This window comes from Corvus kubaryi, unplaced genomic scaffold (assembly GCF_017639235.1).
Source record: "Corvus kubaryi isolate FWS band 111438036 unplaced genomic scaffold, C.kubaryi_AGA036_p1.0 37367, whole genome shotgun sequence".
Taxonomy (NCBI): Eukaryota; Metazoa; Chordata; class Aves; order Passeriformes; family Corvidae; genus Corvus; species Corvus kubaryi.
The window spans coordinates 4,683,599-4,699,858 of record NW_024581119.1 but is presented as its reverse complement, the minus strand read 5'-3'; the positions used below and the strand labels follow the sequence as shown (position 1 = coordinate 4,699,858).

Genomic DNA, 16,260 nt, shown 5'->3' with positions numbered 1-16,260 from the left:
AAAGTCTATGACAATGTGTGTATGTATGTATTATGTATATATAATATATATATGACATATATAAAAATATATTATCATAGAATAATAGGGTTCTATGATAATATAATTTATATATATCTAATATATGATGTAAATATAGATATATAATAAAATTAGAGTTCTATGATACTATGTGTATAATATGTATATTATACATATATAATATATATTATATATAGCTATATTATTATAGCTCTTATATCTATATAATAGATCTAATAATATATTATATAATAGATAATATATATTATCATAGACCCATATAATTCTATAATGATATAAGTATATAATATGCATAGCTAGATATACTGTATATATATAGAAAGGAGGTAGGTGCTCATAAGGCATCTGCAAAACAGACTTGATTCAAAATTTCTGCAGAATCATTTTGGCTCCATGGATTCTGTCTATTTTCTCATGTAGTATTTCAGTTCAGCTTCTTAAAACTGAACGAGCCATTTATTATCAATAAGATACAGAAAAGAGAGATTTAAAAGCTCTCTGGGATGGAGATAATAATAATCCTGAGGAAAGTGCAAATAAAGACAAATGCAGAGAGATAAAAGGCAGGAAATCCTTTATTGAATGGGTAAAGGCAGAGCCACAAACAGACTGTTTTCAAAATTAAAAACAAATACAAACAAGAGGCTAAAAATCAGAAAATTGTATTTTTCCCCCCTCTCCTCAAGATGAATTCCAAAGCTTAATTTTGGCCGGATTTGTTATGCTTGCACAGCTTGGTTGGTACACCCGGGAGGAGGGAAACACCAGTCAGATACCAGAGTGGATAAACAATGAGCAAGGACATCCCTTCTCCGACCTCACTGCAGCTTTCAGAGAGGGGATGTGGGAGCAGCATGTTAAAACACAGTCTTTTTAAATCTCTTTTTTCCTTCTTTTTTTTCCCCTTTCCAGACCACTACTGTACAAAACCAAACAGAAATTTGTAATAAATACCTAACACAAGAGGCTCAGTACATTGCTACAATCCTTCACTGAAGGGAAACATACATATATATATACATATATATAGCCTAATATATAACCTCTTAGACTTAAATCAGCGTAAAGGCTACTTGTTTTTACAGAAGCCTGGGGCAGGAATTCCACTTGGCATCACTCAGACCCCACACCTCAACAGAGCATCACTGCCTCTGGTTCCCCCCATCCCAGGGGGATCCCCCACCTTCTTCCTTCCTGGAAAAGCAGCAGGATTTGCCCTCAACAAGGAGTTTTTGCATCTAGGAAGCTCCAGCTAAGCAGCTGCGCAGTGATTATAAAAAAACTTGAAAAGCCCCTTGGCGTGCACGACTCCTGTGTGATAAATACAGACGTTTTCCTTGGCACTGTCTCAGACTGATATTCCTGACCCATCCTAAATGCTGGTGGTGACACTGGAGAGGAAACACATGCTGGCTTTGAGTTAAAACCCTGCCAGACTCAGAGGGGAAAAAGAAAATAACCCTGCAAGGCTACATGACTTTAGCATCCAGCTATTTGTTAGAACTTAAATTCCTGGAGATTAATTAGCAGATGCAGAACATTGCCCAAAGGTAGGTCTGTACCACAGCCCAAACAGCTCTGCATCCAAACGCTGCAGCTGGCCTTTGGTTTTTTCCTCCCTTTCCTAAAAAAAATAAATGAGCCAAGCCCTTAATACCCTCAATCCTGGGCTGTAGCTCCCGTGGTTTTGATAGAATCATGTATGGGAGACGGAACAGGAATATTTCATGTTTTCAGGTAAATAGTAGGGTTTCTGTCTTCAATAGAGCAGCTCACCCCACCATCCCATTCCAAACCTGTCTGGACAGCGAGTAAAGTGTCTCACACGAGCTTGGCTCGCTCATGCAAAAGGGACAAGGAAAAGGATTCGCTCCATAAGTGTGAATGGGCAATCTGAAACATCAAAAATTCCAGCCCTCCTCCCCTTCCTATAAGAAAAAGGCAGATCCCACTGGAAATTCAACATTTTGCTGCCAAAAAGGAAGCCAAGGCAGGGTATGAGAGAGGAGCATGGAGATACTGAATTGCTCATCCAGCAATAGCAAAACCTTTCCAAATTCCATCCCGGCTTCCCAGGCACTGGCTGCTGCCAGCACATGGCCAGAGATTGCTTCGGAAAGGGCAAAGTTCAGGGTCTGAACAGCCATCTGTGCTGGGGCCAGGCAGCAGCTGGGCTGGTGAGAGGGATGTGGCTGCTTCCCACTGGGAAAGAGCAGCTCCAGCCTTGCCAGGCTTGGTTTTGGACTGAGAATTGCTTAAGCAAGGCTGGAGCTGGCACCAGATCTGAGCATCTTCACATATCCCAGGAAAGCAGAGGTGAACAGCAGCACTGGTCACCTCTGGCATGATCTACAGATCCTGGGCTCATCCCTGCTGCAAGCCAGGCTATTGAATTATCTCCAAAATTAGAGCAGAGCTGAAAAAATGAGCCCACAGGGGACTGAAAGCCAAGGATGGGAAAGGAAACGCTGGCACACCAGAGTGCCTGCTCCAGAGGGCATCCCAATACGCATTTCACAGTCAGAGCACTGCAGAATTAGGAATTAATTAATCCTCACAGTGGCCCTGTAAGACAGATCAGGTGTAATTAAGCCTTGGTTTTATAGCTGGGGAAACAGAGGTGTGGGGTAACAGCTCTAGGAATAACTGCAGATGCTAGGGGTGTTTGGAGATAGAGATTTGTCACCTTGTAGATTATAAATCCAGCAGAAACCACCAGGACCACCTCTCACCTGTCCTCCTGCCCAATTCATACTAGGATCTGGCCCTCAGCTTATTCCTTCTCCCATCCACACGAGCAATTCATCTCCCAAGTTAAACCCACAGCTGATAAAACACTCCTCATGCTCAAGAACACCCACGCTGCTGCAGGGAGGGGATGGCAACCCATTCCATGCCTTTTGTGAAGGGATCCCAGTTTTATCAGCAGACACCCACCCCGGACCTCCTTGACCTGCAGCTGGGATGGGGCGACAGCAAAACCAGGCTCCACATTTTCTCCAGTGCCAAACCCCAGCAAACCTTACAAAAGGAACCTGCAACCACATTCAACGACAGCTCTTCGGAAACACCCTACGGATACGCTTATTTTTCCCTTTAAGTTACAACTTGCCTGCGAGCAGCCAGCCAGAAAGAAAAGGAAGAAAGAAAGGAAAAGAAGTGATTCCTCCCTGTTTTGCCGCCGTTATTCTCCCCTCTGAGGTAGACATCGATGCGGTGGGGATGAACCACTGGAAAGTGGTTATTTATCTGGCGAGCAAGCCCACGGCACCCTCGCTGTCCCGCCCCAGGGTGGTGGAAGCCCGTGGCACCCTTGACTCTGAGCACCCCGGCAGGGCTCAGCACTGACGCAGCACGCAGGCCGTGGTGGCCAGCGGTGGCCCTGGCGAGCTGCATTTCTCCGGGGCAGTGATTTTACCGGCGTAGTCAATGCAAGAGGCGTTGCGCGTCCGCACGCCCTCGCCGCACGTTTGGGAGCATGGGGACCAGGGACCCAGGCGCCAGAGAGGGCAGGGCATGTCTCCACAGGGCTTGATGTCCTCAGGCTTGAGGGATCTGTTGCAGGCTGAGGAGGTTTGACCCTCCACATCCTGGCAATCCACTGTCCGCCGCTGCCAGCCGGAGCCACACGTCTTGGAGCACTCAGACCAGTCACCCAGGACCCACTGGGAGGTCAGCATTGGTCGGATGACGTTGACTGACTTCTTCTCTTTGCCCTTCTGCTTGCTGAAAGGGACGTCCTTGGGGATGAAGAAGGTGTACTTGACTTTTGGTGGGAAGACCTCACTGGCAATTGTCAGCAGCTGGACGGTCAGGGGCTCTGGGAGCTGTCGGAAGCTCTGCAGCCTCTCCAGAGTCGTCATGGAGCCGCTGTATTTCAGGATTGTCCCTTTAATGAGGATGTCCTGCTCCATGGCTGAGATGGCAAAGTCTCCATTCAGCAGGTACTTGCCCTCCAGGGTCTTCAGGGCCAGGTAATTCCCATCGTGCCGGATGCCTCGGTGGCTGCGCTGTTTGATGTCGATGTTGGTGGCTCCGGCGGGGATGGTGACAATGTCATTGTAGCCATATCTGCACACGAAAAAGGGACACGGTTATTTTTCAAGGCTTACTAACCCGTGTCGGGAACAGCACTTGGGATCCTGGCTCTGAAGCCATCTCTCTGTAACCCCGAGTGCTCAAGAGCCAGAAATATTGCAGATGTTCTAGATGAGAGCTCAGCTGGAAGATTTCACTGATTTCCATATGAAAATGAGCGATGCAATCAAATGAACAGCCCTGTGGTTACCAGCCTAGGTGGGAAAGCCTCCTCACTCCCTATGTTTGGAGATGGTGAAGTGTTTGGGACTGCAAGCCTGCCACAGGTGATGCTGAAGGATGACATCGTCTACTGACAGATAATATGGAAATTATACAGAGGTAGCTATAGATACGGATACAGATATAGAACAACAGAATAGGAGGCAGTCTCTGCACCCTCAAATGACTTTTCGAAGGGTTTTGCAGCCACCACTACAATGCAGACGTAATCCCATTGGAGGATACAGAGGGCATTCCCATGCCAGGGAAACATCTTCCTGCAGAGCCAGCCAAGGCCCATCCCTGGAGCACCACAGCTCCCAGGACAGCACGCGGAAGGTTTCACTTGAGCCCTCAGCACTGTGACTCACACTGTGGGGCCAGCAGGATCGTTTTCCATGGATCCCCATGGTGGATGCTGCGGTCAGTAATTAGGTTCAGAGTATTTTGGAAAAAAGTCTTTGAGTCAAACTCTGTCCTCCGTCACCCTGGCCTCCCTCACTCTGATCTTAATGGGATCTCTTCTTGGCTGTAGCTCCTACGCTAATCTCCCTTTAGTCAACCACAAACAACTCACAGGAGAGTGGAAGCCCCATTTCAGCTGCTCCCTGGAAGGAAAGCTTTTAGGAAATCTAATTTGACTGTGTGAGTCACCTCGCTGCATGGAATTGGACGGTTGGGCTTTTGTTACGGTTTCCCAACAAAAGCCTTAAACTCTGCTCTTTGGCAAAGCCACGGAGATGTTGGGTGAGGGAAGTGGCTGCCTCAGTGCCCTTGTCCCAGGATTCAAATTCACCCCCGAACCCAGGGAAAAGTTATTCAATATTTACATCACACGTCAGCCCTTGAATATGCGTCCAACTCACTGCACGGGGGTGAAACGTGTTTTGTAAACTTGTTGGGGCAGCAGATTTATTTGTGGTGGTGTACCGAGCCCGTCACATCAGTTATTATTTTAGGAAATAAGCTCTACTTGGCTTGTATAATTCTGCCCCGAAATAAACTGAGCTTAAGCCCTGGAGTCTGGGGAGGAGCCCAGGCTCTTGCGGTGCCAGCCGGCTGAGGATGCTGGCTTGGATCCTTATATATTCCTAGCCTAGAACTTCAGCCATAGAAAAAGGGGAAGGAGAGAGGATGCTGGTTTTTCTCCCACAGCCCATCCCTGCAGAACCTTCTCCCTGGCGCCTCACTTGGATCTGTTGAGCGAGCCGGATATTTTCCTGCAAGTGGAGCCATTGCCACCGCACACCCCGCACTTGTCCAGCTTCTTGGAGGACCCAATGACGTGATCACAGCCAGCCTTGATGCACTGCCCGTGGACGCAGATGGAGAGGGTCTCTGGGCCACACAGCGTCCCATCGACCACCTGGGAAATGGGGATGCAGAGGAGTAATGAGGGGATGAGTTCTGAAATGGGGTAAACAGGAGTGATTCCCATCACCAGGGATCTTACTGTGGTGATTCCCATCACCAGGAATCTTACTTTGGCCTCAAAGACTTTGAATTCGCTCCTCCCTCGGGCTCGGCAGAAGAGTTTGCATCGGTCTCGGGGGGACACTCCTGCATACTTAGGAACCCACTCCAAGTGATTCCCTTCCAGATCCGTGAAGTTGTAGCTGTTGTACTTCTCACACTGCTGCTCCCGAAAGCTTTTCCCTGAAAGGAAAGGTGAAACATGGCCCAAAATCCACGGGAAGCTGGAAGGAGCTGCTGCCCTTAGCCATCACAGAGATGTGGGAGTGAGCTAAGGATAGTGGGAACACATGGTGAGCGTGCAAGCAGAGGAGGAATGTCATGAAGGAGGGATCTCACACGCCTTACATCAGCCAGAGAAGGTCACAGCCCCCAGCAGGAAGCTGTTGCTCCCCCCAGATATGAATATTCAAGGATGAGCAGAGCAATCCCTGTAATGCGTTCTGGAGGAGCAGGAGTGGGAGCTGAGCGTGCGGTTGGGAATTGTCATCCTTACCATCCAGCGGGCACTCTTCGGTGTGGCAGGACTGGTACTTGGTTCTCTGGCCCTCACAGTAGCTGCCGCCGTGCCGGGGCTTGGGGCTGTCGCAGTGGCGGTGGGAGAACTGGATGCCTCCCCCACAGCTCCGGGAGCAGGAGCCCCAGGTGCTCCACGGGCCCCAGCCGCCGTTCACCGCTGGCTGCAAGAGGCCAGGAGAAGCTGCTAAATCCATCTCTGAGCCTGTCCAGCCCCAGCTGCTCCCTCCCAGAGCATTCCCACCATCCCCCAGCGCCCCCATTACCTGGGGTTTCAGGGCATCCTGCTGCACACAGCGCCCGTCCCAGCACAGCCCCTCGGCTTTGCAGGGGGTTCCATCGGCCCAGGGCAAGCTGCCATTCTTGGTGTGGCAGAGGGGCTCCCCGCTGCCGGTCCTGCACCACAGCTGGGCGCAAATGTCCTCCTCCGTGGTGTTGGGGCAGTGCTGGAAGTCCTTGCCAAAGATCTGCTGGCATTGCTGGTCCAGGCTGTACAGGGCTCTTTGGCCGGGCAGCTCGGCAGGCAGGGAGATGGGCTGGGCTGGGGCATCCAGCAAGCAGTCACCTGGGCAAAGTTCAAGAGTTAGGCTGGAGGTGGATCTATCAGGGCTTGATGCCACTGACTGCACCAAACAGGCACCCCTCTGTCCACGGTCTGGTTTGATTCCCCCTTCACCCCACACACCCCTCCAGACATTGCAAAGAACCGGAGCAATTAAGGAAAAGGTTGTTTTGAGTGATGAGGTAGCTGACTGAGCCTTACCATGCCCTCCGTCCAGGAACTCGGTGAGGTACAAGGCGCTGCAAGGAGACCAGGGCTGGGTCTTGTTCAAGTGGACGAAGAGCGCGGCCATCACGTGGTGCTCGCCAAGGGGCCCGAAGAGCCGCTCGCAGTTCTTGGAGTCGTCGTGGGGCATGCTGAGCACGTGGCCTGGGAGGGAGCAGAGAGCATGGCAGAGCTGAGCTCCCCAGCCCAGCTGCTGCTCCTCAGCAGATGGTGCGTGGGAGCATCTGTAAGGTATCAGGCAGCTCCTACTTCTGCAAAAGCTTTTTCCTTCCATAAATCAGAAGGAATAAAAAGCTGCTTTCTCTGTCTCAGTGGTACAGCCTGCTGTGTGCAGGGCAAAGCAGCCCAAACTTGTAGAAACCCGGAATGGTTTGGGACAAAAGCTCATCTTGTTCCACCCCGTGCCAAGGACAGGGACACCTTCCACTATCCCAGGGTGCTCCATGCCCCGTCCAACCTGACCTTGAATGTTCCCATGGATGTGGCAGCCACAGCTTCTCTGGGCAAAAATTAGTCGGTGCAGGAATGGCAAACCAAGGGAGAGACGTGCTTGATCCCATGCCTGAACTCATCACAGCAGGTAAGTCATAGAATCATTAAGGTTGGAAAAGACCTCCAAAATCCTCAAGTCCAACCTGTGACCAATCCCCACCTTGTCAACCACACCAGAGCACTGAGTGCCACGTCCAGGCATTTCTTGAACAACTCCGGGGGTGGGAACTCCACCACCTCCCTGGGCAGCCCCTTCCAATACTTGACAACCCTTCCAGTGAAGAAATTCTTCATGAATTGGTGCAAATGCACCAATTTACAACAATTTGGGCACTTCTCAGTGTTTCTGCTGGTGCAAACCAGCTTTTATCAGTGCCAGAAGCTCCCCACGGCTTAGTGGGTGGTCCCCAGACAAGAGATGCTGGTGCTGGGCTGTGCCACAACCCCTCCCAGCAGCAGGTTGGAAGAAGCAGACTTTCCCTTGGGAAGGGACGTGTTACCCAGTTCATGAGCCAGGGTGTAGGCTGCCTGCAGGCCCTCGTCCTCGATCACGGAGCAGCTCTTGTTGCGGTCGCACATGGTGCCGATGTCCGCCACTCCCAGCGTGTCGCAGCTCTGGTGTCCGCAGAAATCCTGTTTGTGCCGGGCAGGGGGAGAGGTCAGCAGGGCAAGGGTGTCCCAAATTCAGTCCCAACATCTCTGTGGGCAACCCACCACTGGTCTGCACCCCAAAGGAAACCACCCCCCCAGCTGCTTTGCTGCAAGCTCCATTCTTTGCACGGCAGGGCATCGACCTCAGTGGCCAACCCCCCTCTCTCCCTCCATGGATGCTTTGACCCCTTTCCTTTCCACCCTGGAGCATTCCCCAGGGATGCTGACCTGTCTGGTGAGGAGGATGGCAGTGTCGTAGTGCTCTGGGTGCCGGTCGCTCGGGGGGTTGAACCTTTGCTGCCAGCTGCAGAAGTTGCGCAGGGTGAGCCCCCCATTGTCGGACACCTCCGGCCCCGCCGCTGCCTCCTCCACCACCAGCACCTTCACCACCACCAGGTTGATTGAGTTCCTCAGGCTGGGGTGCTTGTAGATGCGAGCTGCCATGGACATCAGGGTCAGGACATGGTTCTGTGGGGGAAGAGATGGCCAGGCAGAGCCTGGGTAAAACCTCTGCTACGGGGCAATTTTTTTTGATTGAAAAGAAGGAATCAGCCTCATTTATGAAGCCCATGACATCTAGACCATGGGCTGATGGAGTCAGCACTGCCTTTCCTGTAAGTGATGCTTTACCTTGTGCTGGTGGACAAGCCCTGCATCCCCTTCTCCAAACGCTGTGTCTCCCCTCCCATGGAGCCTTTGCACCTAGAAATCCCTCTGGAAGAAATTCCTTGGGGAAAACCTCAGCATTCTGGAGAGTTCTGTGCATATTCCCAAAGCATTAACCCTGCCCTCACTGCCCCAGGGCAGGAGCCTCATCTTGCTCACACACATCTTGCTGGTGCAAAACCACCCAGTAAAACTTCTGCCTGTGCTGGTCACAGGGTTTGAATCCGACATCCTTGGTGACAAACTGGGACTAAAACACTTTGACAGCCAAGTCTTTGCCCGGCAGCATCCCCTGCTCGGCGATGAGCAGGGATTACTTCATATGTCAAAAGCGCCAGCAATGTTTAGGCTGATGTAAACATCTTATCGGAGCATCAGAATTCCTCCTCTTCTTGGCATCCTCACGGCCCGGAGTCAGGAGAAAAAAATGCAGCTATTACACAATATAGTATTGGGAAAGAGAAAGTGGCTTCTCTCCTCCCCAGACAAATTACACCCTGCGGTCTCAATTCAGAGCCTAATTAAACTGGAAGGACTCGATGGGAGCCCTCTCCGACAGCCAAGTTTCACCCAAAATACATTTCCTGAGCAAAGCTGACTCTGTGTGCCCATCCATCACAGGACTGCCAGGACAATGCCATTTTCTGAGACACAAAATGCTGTTTCCTTAGCAAATGAGGGAGATGGTGAGGGAGATACAGCATATTTGCTGCACTGAGAGCCACTTGCCCAGGGCACTTGTGGCTATTTTAAATTATTCTGCCACATTTTATCCCACCACCGGCAGCTCCATGTAAACAGATGTTTTGTTTCAACAAGACATGTCCCAAGTCCTCCCCGGCTCATTATCCAAGGGCAGGCCCCAGCAAGGCTGATGGGAGCAGTGAATAGACTGGTTTATTTAGACTGGCCAGATCTCTACGCCGTGACTCACATCCCAGCCCGGAGCATGCAACTCATGTCATGGAGAAGTCACCACAGAGGCAAGAAATCCAGGCGAGACCCCCACAAGTGTTTGCTCCATGAAACCTGGGGGAATTGTTCACCCTGTGGGGAAAGTCCATTGGGAACCTCGCTAAAAATATCACAAAGCCTTCCTAAAATTACACCCCTGAAGATCTAGAAGGATGCTCTGCACTGGAGCTGCCCATCATGGGATCACCCATCATTTCCAAGGGAATAAATCCAGCCGCATCCTTTTCTGACCCATTAGAGGGTTCTGTCCGTAACAGTAGATTTGACCTGGGAGATCTCAGTTCATACCACAAATCCCCCAGGACACCAACCCTCACATCCTCAGGGGTACATCCAGCCAAAAACCTCTTTCAGCAGCAGGAACAGAGGGACTTGGAAAACATCTGTCCACCTTCCCTGTGTGTGGAAAGGGAAGATGGAAAGCAAGCCAAACAAACAGCTATTTAGTGAAGATTAAAAGGTCAAATTCACTTGTTCCACCATCTGGTATCTATTTATACCCATCCCTGGCCTGTGCAGGAGTTGGTTGGGTTTCAGATGGACCCTGACTGCTCTGGGGAGAGCAGCAATCCACCTGCACTGCCTCGGCTTGGCCACGGGCTTGAAGCCATGGCCAAACGCAAATTACGGGATCCTCAGGGCTCAGGAGAGGCCAGCTGAGCACTTTTGGCCAACAACTGGCTGTGGATGGGCTGAGTCCTGCTGGTCCCATCCTCCTTCTGCCTTTGCAAACAGGCTCTGGCTTGACCATGCACTCGGGAGGGAATGCTGCCTTCTCCGGGGTTTCCTTCCCAGCACTGAGGGTGAGGATGTGGGTATTGGGATCAGGTGCAGGGCAGGATTTTGGGTTGGGTTTGGGGAGCCCAAGGCTGCAAACAGACTGGTTTCTGCATTCCTGCCAGGCACTGCAGGCACAAGGAGTTTTGCTGCCGTTTCCAACCAGCATCCTGGGAGATCTGGCAGGATGTCTGGTAAACACAGCTGGAAAGTCGGCCTCTCACCTGCTCTGGGGGGAGAGGACGCCAGTGTGAGCCAGAGAGGGTCGTGCAGTATCCCTTCTCTGCCCCATGCACTGCATTTATGCCAAGGCACTATGGAGGGTGATGCCCCCACAAACCTCGCGCCCCTTTTCCCCCCAGCTGCAGTCCTGGGCTCCCTCTGCTCTCAATATCAAATTCCACCCACTTCCCCCTAAAAATGAGGAGGGATGACTTTTGCCTGACACACCTGCACTACAGCAGCCCCAATATCCCTCCCGCCTCAGCATCCCTGTGTCTGGGAGAGCCCTGCCCTGAGCCAGACACTGCCTGCCAGGAGCCTTCCAGCAGCAAACTGCACAGGCAGAGGGACAGGAAAAATAAATACGAATCAGAGCAAGGGGAACTGAAGTGGTTGTCTTTACCCTCGTAACACTGAAGGATTTAGGTTTCTGATACAGGCTTTTGCAAAGTCTCTGCTTACATTCCCTTTCATGGGAACCACTCAGAAGCTGAAGGCTGCAAAGATCCCCAAACGCTGGGGTTTATTTTTAATTATTATTTTGATGAGTGAAACTGCTCTTCCCCAGACACTGTTACTGTGGTATGCACAGAATGGTTTAACATTGCTGGACCCACCCAGAACAGAAGGATAGCAGGGAGCACCCACAGAACAACCCAGCACAACTCGCCTCCCTCCAACATGCTCCCCCAACGTGTGGGGAGCAATGTTCAGCCCAGCCTGGGGCTGTAGGAATTGTAGGATCCAATTATTGGTTGGATTTGGTTGGGCTTTTTCCCCTGCTTTCTCCCTAGAAGCCAACATTTCTGCAGAGGAGGGAAAAGAAGACAGAAATGCTGAGATTCTGGAGCGCGGACACATGGAAGGCAGCAAACCCAGGGTCAGACGCAAGGACTGTCCAGCTTTTAAAAATCAACTAGTAAAAACATCCCAGGCTGTCCCTTTCCCCCAAAGCACCATCTGTGAGCTCACCCCTGGCTTGGGTGCCCAGGGGCTGCTGGCTGCCCTGCCAGCTACTCCTGTGGTTTCAAGCCCGGGGCAAGAATTCCCTTGCAAAAATGTGGGAGGCAGCCGAGGGAAATGGGGGGCAAGCCAGGGGAGAGTGGGATACCTTGCCAGCCTGCCTGCCCTCCTGCTTTCCTGGCTCTCTGTCCATCCCTGTTCCGTCTGCCACATGATTTTCCCCCCCTTTCTCTTTGCCGGGTATTTGGGGCTGAACCACAAAAGCAGCAATCACCCGTGTTCAAGGCAGGGGAAACTGAGGCACACCCAGACTGCCCCCACCTCCCCAGAGGCACAGATGAAGATGGAGTAAAACCCCATCCTGAGAGCATCCCAGAGCAGGAGTGCTACAGTTTGGGAGTCGCTTCAGTGGGAGCCAGCTCCCTTCAGGCTGCACAGTTCATTCCGAAGCCCTGAAATGCAGCAGCTGTTGAATGTCCTGGCGTCAGGCAAGTGCACCAGCCAGAGGAATATTTAGGGAGGCTCCCTGGTCCTCCAGCCCCCTGCCCCGAAGTGGATGCAGGCTCAGGGTCACACTCAGAGGACAAATCCCAGAAGAAAAGCTGGCGGATGGCAGCATCATCCTTGCAGGTCCCTCTTTGCAAAGATCCCCTTTAATCCCACTCCAGTTGCCTCTGGGATGGGTTTAGGAGGGGCTGGCTTCTTTTGTCGAGGGATTAAGCAAATATACCCACTCACGCTGCAAAATACCCTAAAGCAAGCCTAAGAGCCGGACATGAGGGGACGGGGGCTCCAGGGTGGCTTTGGATTTACCTCCAGTCGATCTGGGTGTGGGAGAGCTGGCAGCAGGACCCCGGCAATGCCCCGTGCCCTGCGCTCCAGCACCTGTCTGGTCTTAGAGGGAAGGGTTTGCAACAGCACTCCTAAAACCTTGTACATCTGCCTGGAAAAAACACAGAAGTCAGCAAGGAATCCCAGCTTTTCCAGACTGATCTGATTCTGCTGTGGTCCTCAGTCATTACCAGCCCCTGGAATCAGGAACGGCAGATTCCTCACTTGCAAGAGGAGAAGGGAAAGGGGATCACAGCCATCGTGCTTGCGGAGGAAAGCCTGGAAATGCGTCTCATCTGCACCCAAGAGACTGGAGAAATCCCACCACAGGAATCCCGTTTGGCTGCCAACTGGCTGGGGATGCTGCAGCTGGGTTTTGGAACCGCCTGGTGCTTTAGGTGTCTTGGCAAATGTTCCTGAGCCATGCAGAGCATCCTTGCAAGTGCAGCCCAGCTGCAGGTGCTCGGCCCTTCTGCACAGCAGCAGAATCAGCCCCGTCTCCTGCCTCAGCTCCCCCTACTCAAACCCCCACTTAATTCTGTGAGTGATGCTCACAGTCCCTTTGTTTTCAAGCATTTGGGATCCTCTGCAAGAAAAATGCAAAAACTCGTGTGTCCAGCCTGGAGCCTCGCTCCCATCCCTGTAGGAAGGCTCTTCCCAGTCACTGCAGGTTGAATCCTGCTCCATCCTCACAGGATTTATTGCCCAGCACTGTCCTGCTGCTAATGCCCCCCCAATACCCCATCCCCTGCAATCATCAAGCCCAAACAATGATTAAACCCCCAAATTTCAGGTCTAGTTCTGCTCTCCCTTCACCATTCCCTCCTGGTTTACACAAAAGTATTGATGAAGGTAGAACAAGCTCTTATTACCTAAATTAGGGCACCAGCTGAGCTATAAGGCTCAATTGATTAGAAATAAATCACTAACAGCATTTTCCCACCAAGAGCATGGCATTGATTATAACTCACAACGCTTGAGCGCATCTTAGGGTGACTCTTCTGCTCGAGCTGTTACAACTTATGCAAGAAAATAACTGGGAATACAAACAATGCTGGTGACCTTTACTAAATATTTGGTAATTAAAGTGTGGTTACGGGAAGAAAAGTCATTATATAAATGTGGTTTGTTCTGACTCAACATTTCTACTCCCTGGGCATCTCCCCTAGTCAGCTCTCTAAGATCTCACCAGCACTTGCCACTGCTTTTTTCAACCCACAAAAAAGGTATTTAGGGAGAAGCACGATGGCTATGCTGCTCCCTGCATTTTTGTTCCAGAGAACAAAAGACACAGAAACACAGCAGGTGGCTTTTTGGTTGTTTTCAGCTGCTACACCAGAGCTGGTGGAAGTTTTCTCCCAAATATTTTAACATGCTGTTGCTCTATTCATCCAAAACAAGATCTTTAAAGGTTTCCCTCCCATCCCTGAGAGCTGATGCAAAGATACTGCTCTTGGGGCCAAGGAAATGATGGTAAAATGGGAACCAACCAGGCAGCATCATCCAGCCCAGGGCTGGAACAGCCAAACCAGGGCAGGCTGCCAGTGCTCCAGCCCCTTGGTTATGTGTAGGTGCCATTTCCTCTCCTGCTGCCTTCACAGATTTACCCACAGGGTTGTTCCTTTTCCCCCAGCTCAGGCTGGGCATTATCAGGATTTCCCCAACCCAAATACATCTCCTGATTTCTAGCAATTTAGAGACCCTTGGGTCTTGCTTTAAAACCATCAGGTGCCCAGCTGGGTGCAGAAGGTTCACTGTACTATTTTTCTTGCCCTCCTGGGGAATCAGAGACCAATTTCACACTATAGGGAGGGTAATTCCCACCACCATTTATATGTCTGTTGCTTAAAAATCCAGCTTACTCCACTTCAAACTCTTTTCTGAGTGCTGTGAGCACTCGGGGTATCACCCCTCACTCACTGACCCTCTGCTATCTGCTCCTGGCAACCTGCCTTGGCAGCAAAACCAAGCAAGGGGCAAAACCAGAGTGATGCTGAGCAGCTGAAATCAGCTGGAGCCCCAAGGTTTAGCATTTCCCAAGGTCCAGCCTGGCCTGAGCAGGGCTGGCATTAAAACACTGCTTTGTTAGGAGCGGAGAAGCCCCTGGGGGAAGGATAAAGTCAGTAGAAGTGGCAAAGCCAGGCTGCCAAAGTGCAGCCCCTGGTTTCAGCTGCTCCCTGCTCTTGAGCTCCGGCTTCAAGAACTCTTCTCCCAGCCCCGAGCCCAAGCAACAGAGAATGAGCAACTTCAGTGCACAGTTATCCCTTGCAAAGACCGCAGAGCATTTCCCAGGGTGCAAACCTGAATTTGGACCTGAACCACCCATCCCTGCAGGGTAGGGGCGGGGAGCTGGCTTTGCCAGAGGCATGAAAAATGACCTGGTGCTGATGAATGAGGCACATCAACAGCCCTGGAGATGGGTATGGGGGCTGAGGCACCACGGTCTCTGCTCCTGGGGTCTCCCCAAAGCCTGCTCGGGGCAGGGTCTCCGCAGACAGAGTGTTTAAGGAGGGTGAGAATTCCCGGCGCTGGTGGCTGAGGGAAAGAGCTGTTCATCCATCTGCTCAGCTGCTAACAGGTGGCTCAGGAGCGGGACTGCGCATTACTCAGCCCCTGGTTTATTTACTATCTGGCCCCGGCTCCCACCCGGAAGGGAGTTCAGCCCATTGCTTTGCAGCGCGGCTCTTTCCTTGTAGCAGGAAGGGCATTAACCCGCTCTGTTCCCCACCTTTGCGGACACCAGGCTGATGGGACATCACAGTGCCCGCTGTGTGCATTAACAGGCTCGCCGGGATGGATGCTGGGTCTGGGAAAGGGTCCCCAAACACTGACTGAACCCCACAGATCAACACTGCAGCCTTTGCCCGGGGACTTACAGCCCCTACACAGCAAGGGAAGGTGGGCACCAAGGTCCCCCCGCCCCGCCCCTCGCCCGCTCAAAGTTGTCCCTGGTGTCCCGGGGCTGGGGCGACGGGGAGGGCGAGGGGGGACCCGGCAGCGGGCAGGCAAGCGGGAGGACAGGAGGGGACTGAGAGGCAGCAGGGCTGGGGGAGGAGAGGCAACGGGGATGGGGACAGGAGACAGCGGGATGAAGGGGATGAAGGGATGCACGTGTAGGGAGGACGGAGGATGGGGGGATGAAGGCGATAGAGACGCAGCGGGAACGCAGGAGTGAAGATGGGGGGAGGCGGAGAGGCGGCTGGGATGGGGACAGCAAGGGACGGAAGGATGCAGAGGCTGTGAGGACGAAAGAGCTGCAAACAGGACAGGCGCAAGCGAGGACAGAAGGATGCGGGCAGGGGGGACGGCAGACCCCGCCAGCCCTTACCTCCACGTCCTCCCCGTAGAACCGCACCATGGACGCGTCAGCCACCAGCAGCGTCTCCACGTACCGCGCCTGCGAGACGAACCGCCTGGCCCTGGCGAGCGGCTCCGCGCTGCCGCTGCCGGCGGGACGCGCTCCCGGCGGGGCCGCCCGGCGCCGCAGCCGGTGCAGCCGCCTCCAGGGCGGCCCGGGCGCGGCGAGCCCGAGCGGCTGCAGCTCGTAGGCCGCCCCGTCCAGCAGG

At 52.4% G+C, this 16,260-nt stretch overlaps 1 protein-coding gene across 1 annotated transcript in view; it reads right to left on the bottom strand.

Moving 5' to 3' along the window:
* Positions 1-599: 599 nt before the first annotated feature.
* ADAMTS8 (ADAM metallopeptidase with thrombospondin type 1 motif 8) overlaps positions 600-16,260 on the bottom strand; it is a 16,201-nt gene continuing 540 nt past the window's right edge. Inside the window, exons 2-10 of the mRNA XM_042034036.1 lie at positions 16,023-16,229; positions 8,489-8,728; positions 8,110-8,242; positions 7,094-7,261; positions 6,597-6,895; positions 6,311-6,494; positions 5,825-5,997; positions 5,532-5,707; positions 600-4,113 (exon numbers count right to left, since the gene is read on the bottom strand). Coding sequence (XP_041889970.1) covers positions 3,381-4,113; positions 5,532-5,707; positions 5,825-5,997; positions 6,311-6,494; positions 6,597-6,895; positions 7,094-7,261; positions 8,110-8,242; positions 8,489-8,728; positions 16,023-16,229 — 2,313 coding nt within the window. The 3' untranslated portion in view covers positions 600-3,380. The remainder of the gene's footprint in view (positions 4,114-5,531; positions 5,708-5,824; positions 5,998-6,310; positions 6,495-6,596; positions 6,896-7,093; positions 7,262-8,109; positions 8,243-8,488; positions 8,729-16,022; positions 16,230-16,260) is intronic.